The sequence below is a fragment of the Scatophagus argus genome, chromosome 7 (genome assembly GCF_020382885.2).
Source record: "Scatophagus argus isolate fScaArg1 chromosome 7, fScaArg1.pri, whole genome shotgun sequence".
Classification (NCBI taxonomy): Eukaryota; Metazoa; Chordata; class Actinopteri; family Scatophagidae; genus Scatophagus; species Scatophagus argus.
In genome coordinates, this window is record NC_058499.1 from 5,883,313 (window position 1) to 5,894,381 (window position 11,069).

The 11,069-nt window shown below is 42.3% G+C and overlaps 1 protein-coding gene across 1 annotated transcript; it reads right to left on the reverse strand.

Moving 5' to 3' along the window:
- Window positions 1-3,869: 3,869 nt before the first annotated feature.
- LOC124062415 (cyclin-dependent kinase inhibitor 1C-like) lies at window positions 3,870-6,050 on the reverse strand. The gene is made up of 3 exons (XM_046395166.1): window positions 5,315-6,050; window positions 5,051-5,168; window positions 3,870-4,602 (listed from the first exon to the last, which is right to left on the reverse strand). Exons 1-2 carry the CDS (start codon window positions 5,844-5,846, stop codon window positions 5,053-5,055), a joined length of 648 nt encoding a protein of 215 aa, XP_046251122.1. The 5' UTR covers window positions 5,847-6,050; the 3' UTR covers window positions 3,870-4,602; window positions 5,051-5,052.
- Window positions 6,051-11,069: the final 5,019 nt, after the last annotated feature.

The window sequence follows — 11,069 nt, forward strand, 5'->3', positions numbered from 1 at the left end:
GAGCCGCGCTCTTTGTTATCCACGGGCATGAATACTGAGTGGATGTAAAGAGAAAAAAGGGCCGAGGAGGCGAGGAAAAGAGGGGGAAAAAACACACTGGGGCACGTCTGCATCCAGAAGAACCCAAACCCAAAATAACGTGACCTACAGACGTCCTGAGTTTCACACCCAGGACGTTTTGGTCTCTCACTCTGATGTCACCGTGATTTTTTAAGATATTTGGCATTTTGAAGAGCAAATCACATTAAGTATTAATATGGATTCATTCTTTAGAAACTGCTGTAGCCTAATACATTTTATTATATTAACAGAATAATATTTTACTACTCAGTTAATTAAACCCCATCAGTATTTTAGATGCTTTGTTGTCCTCCTGGTTGTTTATTTCTTCTTTTCTTTTTGTATGTATGGCCGTGTTTTCGTGTTTCCGTTACGTGTGTTTTACCGTGACTGTGTATGATCATTTTTTTACTTAAGGTTAATTCGACACACATCATCAGTTTGTCCCTCACACACTCACACACACACACATAGACAGCAGATCGCTCCTTGCCTTTATGCAAACACGTGGGTCTCTGTCTGTCCACTTCACTCGTGGAGTGGATTGGGGTAGGGGGGTGTTGTGGTTGAGGGGATGGCACAGGTGTCCAAAAAAACCTATAAACAACCCCACCCCCACTGCACACACACACACACGCAGTCCGCTCCACCCACAAAACGCTCTGGTTAAGCGCACACAAACCTTCACGTCCCACGCAGAACCTTCTGGGCATCAAGGCACAAACAGAGAGACAAAAGCAAGAAGAAATAAGATTTTTCACTGATTGTCTCCAGTTATCGAAATGTCCATCACTAAAGCTAAAACAAAAGCGGGAGTTCTGTATGTCAGGAGGTTTAAGCCCAGGTTGAAATGAAATGCATCCACATTAACGCCGTCCCGTCCGTCTTTTTGAGCCCTTCAGGGCACCGTATTCTTTAAAACAGCTGAGAATCATATAAACTGGTAATGATGTGCTTCATGCTGCCTTATAATCAAATTTTGTGGAATTAGATTATTTGCAGTTTTTCAGTAATTTCTTGATAGTTTTGATCTGCAGCTTCAAAACATACTCAGACCTGAATTCAGGCCTCAATTCGTCACGCTATAGGTAAAAAAAGAAGTTTTTCTGCGGAGGGGGGCGGCAAAGGGGGTCAGGGAGCTTTAACTCGGTGACAAAGCCTCATTTGCAGGTCAATACGATGGCACACTCGCCTCTTCTCTCCATCCAGCTCGCCTTTGTTCCCTGTCTCCTGCGCCGGTGCCAGATGGTCATGGAAAATGCTAATTCCCCTTGGCTGATTTTCCTCCTTTCTATATTTAATTGCAGTCTTTGCAGACTACCCCGTTATTTGTGTGTTTTGAGAGGAAATTGTGATTTACGTTTTTTTTTCTTTTCTCTTTTCTCTGAGATTATATTTTTAGAGGCTACATTTTCATGGAGCCTCAAAGCCAGTGTGCGCGTCGAAGTGGCAGCCAAATCATTTGCCACTTCAGACCCATACAGGAGAAAAATGTTGAGGAACTGGTGATGCATTTTACTGAGGACTGAGGCGATTTTATTCGCAGTCAGCGGGATTAGTTACTAAAGAAATAATTAACAGACTAACATAAAGACGCACACAGAGGACGTATTTGTCAGTTTCTAAGATAAACTTTTAGAAAAATTGCAGTCATTTAATGTTAAAAATCTCTTCTTCCAGTTACACTGATGAAAGGAAAAAATAAATGTTTTATTTTTGTACACATTTTTTTGAGAATGAACTATCTTGTAAAGTAAAATTAAATTCAAAGGAATGAAGGCCTGTTCATATTGCACCGCTTTTGTTTATGTAATGTTTATATTCACGTTAATCTGTTCGTGTTTTTTATGGTGATCACCACCTAAAAGGTCACATCAGTTTTAATTGTGACTGAAGTTAGCTGACCTCATTATGATATAGAATTTGATGAGATTAAAGTAAATAATGTTTGATTACATTTTGCTGGTGGTTGAGACAAATTAAGTTGGATGGGAGTTAAAGGTCAGACGGGAGACTGAAGGGCCCAATGAGGCTGATTCTCTCCATCAGCAGCTGCTTGTTTAATTATATTCCAGGCTTGTTAATGAGGTCTGCATGTTAGCTGTCATCTCTTTCCTTTATGTCCATCATACACACAACGGGGCTGAATTAAGTCGTGCTTGTCATACAACATCTTCAACATCAGCCCATTTGAACTGTGAAAATCCATCAGGGCACGAAATGTGAGGGCCCTGGCATAGAAATGTGTAATATTTGTGTCAGTTTTTGTGCAGTCTGAATGAAATGATCTGCTTTTGTTTAAAGTACAGATATTTTTTCTGCCTAAAGAGGAGCATGCTGAGTTGAATTTCAGACCTTAACCTGTGACCTTTGCTGCAATAGCTCAGATCCAACACCCATTTGAGAAAACGAACGCGATTTTAAATTCTATTTATTGGGACAAATTTTATATAGTTGCACAGCTGTAGAGACAAATAAAGGAAGATGACCCCTTTAACTCTGAGGGGGGACTTGAGCCCTTGAATGTGTCCAGTCTCCAACATAGAGGGGACTTCATTAAAGTAACACATGAACAGCTGTTGTCTTTAACATGTAAACTATTGAGAATTTAAAACTACACTGAATGGCCTCTCAGCTCCCCGTGGGCATATGGGCGTTAATTAGCTGGATATAGCCATAGATTAATTATAATATTTTTTTCGCCCATCCGTATCAATAGAGCAGCCAGACAAAGTGTCTTTTGTTCTCTGATGCAGGACATTCTGAGGTTGACTGAATGGGTCTTGGCTATGTCTACATGGATTTGCCATATGGCAACAAAAAGGAAAGAATGGAGCCGGAGAGCGCTTTGTGTTGGAAATCAGAACAAGCCCGTCAGAGCTTATGTCTGCATAGAGCTGACAAAGTCACTCTGGCCATCAAAAGTCTCCATTTTCATCAAAACATTTCATGTCAGACAGTCGACGCAGCTCAAACAAGCGGAGAAACTAATGGAAAAATTATGAAATACGCCTTTGTTTTGTGCGCGCTGACAGGCGGCGCAGGCCCCGGTGCGCATTCAGACACTGCTGCATTTGCCTTCTTTCAATTAAGGGTAAACTTGCAAGTATGACCTGCTGAATGGTTTGTTTCAATAGACGAGGACAATTACAAAGACTAGTAGTTTTCTTTTTCCAGCTCTGGCAGGTGGCCTCCACGCCCGGTGTATCCACGGCGGGGTAAACACTGTGTGTATGTGTGTGTGTGTCTTTAGAGGGCTTGTTGAGTGCGGGTGGATGTGGGGGTGTCTTCGTGGCGGACAAAGCGGGGATCCAAAGGCAGCTGCTGCTTCTTTAGAGGAGCGAAAGGGCCTTTAAATCCCAGCCTATATCCCGCAGCTGCCATGCTGCCCAAGGCTGCACGTCTGAATGCGTTTTCCCCCCGCAAGGTATATGAGCCCAAAGAGGCAGACAGATACAGGCGGGGCCTAATGTACCTGCGGGCCCCTGGGATGGGGGGAGGAGGGGGGAGGGGGGCGTCGTAAATGTGTGCGATAACACTGCGTTGATTCAGGAGTTTATTGTGCTTTCTTTGCTTGTGTGAAATACATTCAAGCATCTCTAAATTTGGAGCCCAAAATGAGAATGCGGTCGGCTTTCATTAAATGCACACATTTTCCTGAACAAAAACATGAGGCAGAAACCAGAAAACACAAAGACGTCTGGTCTCTCGTCTCACTTTTGAGACCAATTTGACTCAAGACCAGTTTCAAAACACCCCGAAGAAGCGAAGAGGAGTAAAAGGGACAAAAACACACCAGCAAAGCGGCGTAAAGTTGAAGTGAAAAATATTTTATTCTCATCTCTTGCAAGACATAATTAGGGCACTTGTATGAAAACACAAAAAACGGCTCAGAAACACAAAGAAACCTATTTTTTTTCAAGTGTGAACTACTATGGGGAAGCTACATGATTGCAAAACATCACAATACAAAATGGAAATAATAAAATAAAATAAAAATATGCCCTCTGGCTAAATCGTCAAGGCATTTTAACAAATATAAAGAAACATAAATAAATTATAAGTTAGAATAGTCTTAAAATATACATTTACAGAAAAAAACAGAACAGAAATAAACATTTATAAGCTATTGTCTCTATAAAGCTGTACACTTTTGGCCAGTGTAGACAATTCTTTTTTAAAGTAATTTAGGATTGCACAGATGTTAAAACATTTAACACTGTCGAGTGGCTGTATGCAAAAGCAACAATGAATGCTACATTTGTACTGGATAGAAGTCATTCGGCGAAATTTTGCTCTTTCCACTCCCTTCCCTCCCCCTCAAACCGTTTCAGTCCTGAGAATCTGTTCTGGTGTTCAGGCTGCGCTCCGCCGGGGCGCACCGAGCCGCGGCGGCCGGCCGGTCGGGGCTTCTGTCTCCGGACACCGTCCCCTGTCTTCTCTTCTCCGGCGTTTTGAGTTGCAGGGGGCGGGGGTGGCGTTGGGGAGGGCACATCCTCCCCTCGATCCTCGAAAATGCGCAGGCATATAGTGCAAAACGACCTGAAGAAAAAAGAAAAGCCGATAAGTTCTCCGAAGGTGCAATTCCGAAGAAAACACTCGAGTCAGCTTTCACAGGAGACAGCAGCAGGCGTCACCCTTTACCCTGTGCCTTTTCCCGCCACATCGTGACGCACACTCCCCTCCCCCCGACCACTAGTATTACTACAGCTCCTACTATCACTACTACTGCGATTTCACCACCACCACAAACTTTCCCCACCCCCTCACCGACAAGACTGCCTTCACCTTTTGGCTCACGTAATCATTTACAGTCAATGATGGAAAAACAGAAGAGCTGTAAATGGCAATAATGCAGCCACCCCAAGGATGAACACGCTTCTTAATAAATAAACAATTTTAGCATTTAAGGTGTACCAAAACTTAACGGGCGAGATTTACGGATTTTAAACCGCCTGAGGTGTTTATGAAATACGATAAATCTTCATACCTTCAACGGATCCTCTTACGTGGAGTTTGTTCCACCGGGATTGGGGACTTGGATTGATGGCAGCCGCTCACATCATTAGATTTTCTATCAGCAGCCCTCTTTCGTTTCACGAAGAAGTCTGAGGAAACGGAAAAAAATACAGTTAAGACACATAAATCCACTTGAGCTGAACATTACGCACGATGAAGTTTAAATATGGGGAGAAGCGATGGACCCAACAGCGCGCGTGAGGCAAACACGAGACTTTAAATCTACTTTAATTACCTGTGATGTGTGTGTTGTTGTCAGTAGTGGCCGTCCTCTTGCGTCTAACACACGGGACCTGTCTGTGAGTCGGCTTCCCTGAGTTGAGCTTGTCTGAGCGGTTTTCCTGGTTGACCTCCACCGGGGAGGGAGTGCTGCTGTTCTCGGGCAAAGCCAGGCGCTCCATTACATCCAAACGAGGGGGCTCCGGGAGAACAGAGTCCGCGGAGGGCGTCTGCTTGACGGGAGTGGCAGGCACCCTGGTCCTGTCGCTCTGAACACAGTCCCGATAAAACGCCGGGGTCTTATCCACGGGCGCCTCTTCCCACTCGTAATTCCCATCCAGCGGGGTGTTGGTCTCGAAATTAAAGTTCCATCTCTGTTGGTCCCGCTCGGAAATCTCTCTCAGCTTGGCTTTCATGTCCCGGCTGAGCTCGTCATGATCCACCGGACCAAAGAGGTTGCGGCAGACGCTTGTGCGTCTGTGGAGAGGGAAGGTCCTCCGGGCCACCAGCCTCTCCAGCGCGCTGCTCGATAACTGGACGTTGGACATCTCCAAAATCTTTCCAACGGAGCCTCAAAATTACAAGAGAAGATACCCGATTTGGTTGATCGATCCCTGATGAGCGAGTACCTGTTGTTATTGTTGTTGTTGCTGTTGTTGTGCCTGACGTGTGTGTGTGTGTGTGTTCCTCTCTCTCCTCGCTCGCCCGTCTCTCTCCACCACACAGTTCAGTTTAAATACACCTTCGTAGTGAGATGTAGAGTATATAACCTCCCGACGACTCACCAGTCAGAGCAGCCACTTTCTCATTGGTTGCTTTAAGTCCGACCCTCTCAAAAAAAAATACGCACGCACAACCCCCACCCTGATTTCCCATCGGCCCCTGGTGCCCATTTGGCTGTGCGCCGAGCAAAGCGCAGCGTCTTGATTTTCCTATCATCCCCTTGATAACACAGAGCAGACTTTGCCGATGTCAGCGTCGTCAAACTGTTGTGGCTGCATGTACGTAACACAAGCAGCCGATGTTTGTGCATCCATTATCGGACACTTCTTCACTGCCGTGTCTTGCGTCCGAGCTGTGGACTAAGAAGGAATCGATCGTTTGATTGATGTAGTGATTGAAATGATTTCACTGGCTGACCTCTGTGTCTGTTTTATCCCATAACGTTCCTTCACACACACACACACACACACACACACTTCTTTACCCTCTCATCACAACAACAGCACCTATAAGCTCCTCAGGTCCCATCGCGTCTCTCAGATTTTCCTCTCAAGAGCTGCTTTGGTTTTACGCACAGGAGCTAAGCAAGCAACAGCAGCCTAAACGATGGAAGGGTCAAAATAACAATAAAATTTGTTAAAAGCAGCTGAGCATTTTTTTTATCTGTATAAACAGAATAAGACAAGTTTTCAACGGAATTGTTTTTGGATGAAAAGTTTTGGGGATTTTTTTTGTTGGAAAAAAAAGTGATTACACCCTTTTGTGTTGTTAAGAGATTACTGTAATCCAGTTAAGCAGTGAAACGCACCCCTTACTTTTCAACAGTGGCAAACAAATAAAAAGAGTGCAGTGAAAGGCTCACAGGCCTATTCAGTTTGCTGTTTTTTTTTTTTAAAGAGTATCAGTATCACACTCGATTAACAAAGGTGTTCGGTTTCAGTATGGACGAGCAGGGTTATAAATCACTGAAGCCATGACAGAATCAGGCTGTCACCGCTGATGTGAGTGTGTGGCTCGGAGGGTAATTATGGGATGGAATATCTAGCTGTTTCAGTGCTGGTCATGCATCATCATTTAGTCGGTACATTCGGCTCATTGTGGCGCAACACACTATAACTTCCCTTGATGTCACAACAATCCCATTAGCCTAATGACTTTGAGTGCGCCTGCAAACCTCTCCAGCGTGCCGTCTTCGTACGCAGGCGGGCGAGACAGACAACGCCTTTACAGCAGGGGATAATTGGTGCACAGCGCCGCCTAGTGACGGAAATCCGCAGCGAGAGTTTGGCAAAGGTGGAAATGCAGCAAAAATGAGATAACACCTGAGCTCATATTTCATATATTTCTACACATTTGACATCAGTGCTTACTGCAGGAATTATGGCCTGTTTATTTCTTGCTTTTAGAAAGGTGATATTTATTATTCATGATTGTGGAATATCAGGAAAATGCACGTGTGTTTGATTTACGCACGCTGGTCTAACATATTCTGATATATTTGTCTTTTTTTTTTCCTCTCTCGTGTTTGTTTCACTCTTTTACTGCATCATATCTCACCACATATTTTAATGCAAATGGAGCGATTTATAACAAGTTTTTGCTCGTAAGCTATTATTATTCAAGTACGCCATTCATTTATGTTTTCATCCTGACAGTGAGTAAGCAGGTCAGAGCTCAGTAGCACACAGTGGCTTTTTTCCCCCCCACAGGACGTCCTGTTCTCTTGCAAGTTTCTCAAAGTGCAAAACTTTGGGTGACACTATGATGTCTCATGACAGTCACCTAGTTTGACATGTGAGAGTTGCTTGCGTCATGTGAATTGAAGTGTGAGACCACCTGGGGAAAGTTGCCTAAATGTTTCACTTGTTTCTGGTCAGGTGATTTTCCATCCCTCAGGATGGACATGTGATTCAGCTAGATAAAAGATAATCTTTGATTGGTCCCATTACTGGGAAATTACAATATTACAGCAGCAAGCAGGATATAGAGGGTGCAAAGCATGCAAGGATAAATGATTCTATGTAGACACAGGCCTGCATATCTTCATCATCATTTGGAGGGGAGCAGCACGTGGACACAGTATACTATACATTACTGATCTTGTAAGTGATCAATAATTGATTATTTGGTTTATTAAGGTATTGTGACAAGTTACTATGAATCACCAAAACTTCTCAGGGGATACTGGTTCTTATACAGCCCATTTCAAATTAACTTAAACCTTAATTGTTGACGTTTTTTAATTATAAAAATTACAACTTCTGGGTTAGGTTGAGCCATGATTAATACCACACTTACTTGATGACCATTGTCATTTTGGCCCTTCTGTGATTAAGACAGGCAGGCATCTCTATGTGTTGTTTGTTGGCTCCCTCTAGTGGTACTAGAGTACAACAGCTACTGCTTAGCAAAAGCCGACGTGTTGAAAGGCTGGTTTACAGAGTCTATTACCCAGTTTCAAACTGCTCACAGATTTACTTTGAGAAGCTGGAGAAAGACTTAATGTACTTCAGGCATATGTTCAAACATTTTATCATCTAACATTTTAAAGGCCATTAAAATGCAAAGATAAAATCTTTTTTCTTTTTTTTTTTTCAAAGGGAGGATAATCTCACTGCTATCATCAGAGCAACAGGTACGGTCAGTTGATCAGGGTGATGCCCTCTGGCCTGTTTCTCTCTGACAAGTGAAGCAGTATGATTCTTAAATCACACACGGACACACAAACATACTTCTCTTAACCTGCTCTTTGACAGGAATGCAAATACCCCAAGGGCCCAATGCATTTAAAATGGCCGGGTGATAGCAGATGTCGATAGCAGACAAAGACCAAAAACAGAATGTTAAAGAGCCTCCGAATGTGCTGCAGCTCCTGTCGAAGATCCAGTAAATTCCTGTAAAACCTTGGGCCAAGAAAAACTTTGTGAAGTTAAATTAAACTCAACTGAAACTTTCTGTTGAAGCTCTTGGTCTTTTTATTCAACTACATGTTTTATTTCCAATAATTTTGTACATATAGTTTGCATGATACAAAAAAATGATCTGCATGGAGCTTAAGAATTATAAGTTTGGTCTTGTGTTGGTTCAGTTCAAGAGAAGTGTTTTGTGCTCTGAATGAATTAAAGACCATTTTAAGGCTCTTGCTCTATCTCCTCCCCCACCTGGACCACTCCCCTGAAAATCTCATCCTTTTGATGTTGCACAGGAGCTGCAGGCATCACCACAGGGCCCTCTAGATGGAGGATAAATAGTCATTTGATCCCACAGCCTTTTTGTGACAGCCATAAAACTGTTTTCTCTGCATGTTGCCTTTAAGATTGAATTTGTCCGTCGTTTGACACACCCGAGTGATTTCCTGAATGAGTTGGCCACTGTTTCCTACCTAATGATCCACTCCACCAAATTATGTTTGTGAATTTGTAAGTTCATCAGACCTTTCAGAAACATGCCTTCTAGCAGCAATGAATTAACACACCGGCGACTGTCTCTCAGGACCTGGTTATTGCTTTAAAGCATTGTCTAACCCAAGCAGTTGTTTCAGTGCACATTCAGTGAAGTGCACAGTACTGTCAGCTTTTAGCCATATAAACTTCAGCAAATATCAGCAAGTTTCTTTTGTCCTTAAAGCCCTGCAGCTATTTCTGCTTATCCTCTTTGATGTGAAACGTCTCTGCTTTGTGGATGGACTCCAAACCATCCAAAACCATCCAAACCTTTGAGATTGTCTGAGAGATGGCAGCTGTCTTATTCATTGCTTTTATTTGCTGCAGTTTGCTCATTAAAAATAGAACTGAAAAAGACTTTTTCCACACATCACATCACCAAAGAAACCCCAACACGAAAATCCAAAGCAGATTATTTTATTTCTGTCGGGAAGAAAAATCACACAAAAATATTATTAAGCATTGCAAGCTATTCCATTTTCCAACAGGTTTGAATCAATCATGTAGTGGGATGATGTTTCACCCAAACATGTTCTGAAATGGCATTTCAGAACAGCCTGTGCCTCAGTGCTTTAAAAACATGTTCACCAAGTTGCTCCTGCTATAGCTAAACAGGAATATTTGTGTAATACTTCTGCAGCGGCTTGCACCTAGCTTGTGCTGTTCCTTTGAAGATAAGACCTAATAGCTGTGCGCTTTTGTCTTGCTGTCCCTATTTGAACTCCATACCTATCAGGTATTTAGCTGCATTGTAGTGTGTTGGAAGCTTTGTAGTTTTTTCTTCGTAATTATAGGATTAAAAGAGCTACATGTTAAGCTCTGAATCTGAGAAATTGTTGAAATATTAGAAGAACATTCTTAGTTCAGAAATTATAAATGTCTTCAGCATAAGTCAAATCCAAAGCTGTTCTTACATATACAGAGTCATGATCTTTTAAATTATACAGTCATGACCTTTTCAGAGTGAAAGTACAACAACTTCTTCCAAAATGAATAATACTTGCATACAGAAGAGCTTTTTGTCTCTTTCACCTCTGGCATGGACTCCTCAACTCTGGTTACACAAGAGAGAGAAAAAGATAAAGGTGGTTTTGCCATGTGCTGTCAGCTGAAGGATTTTCCCAAGCTGGAAAATTCGGTCTGGAGGGGAATTTTCTGAATGGACCTTTAACAAGCCAAACTTAGTGATGCAGTCCAAGCAAATGTGGTAATTACCCAACAGTGGCTGCACTGATCTTGAAAATGTCTCTCACATTTGTTGAAAAACAAAGCAGATGTATGCCTTGTTTTCAGATTGCTCCATCTGTGGGTAAATCCAGCTGCTGAAGACCATTGGGTTAGTTTACACAACACTGACTGACAGAGATGACATCTTCTGCAGCTTACTTTAACAAATATATATTTATTTACAAATAAGTAAATAACAGCCAAAGTTGTTTATAAAAACCATTGATTACAACTTAGAAATCTATGCTAAAAGTTGTTCTTATTATTGAGCAAATCTTTGGATTTTCATGTCTATCCTGCACTGTGACTCTTTTTCCTATAAGCAAACTTGAAATAATCAATTAACTTCACATCTCATAATAATGCAACTAGTTAGCT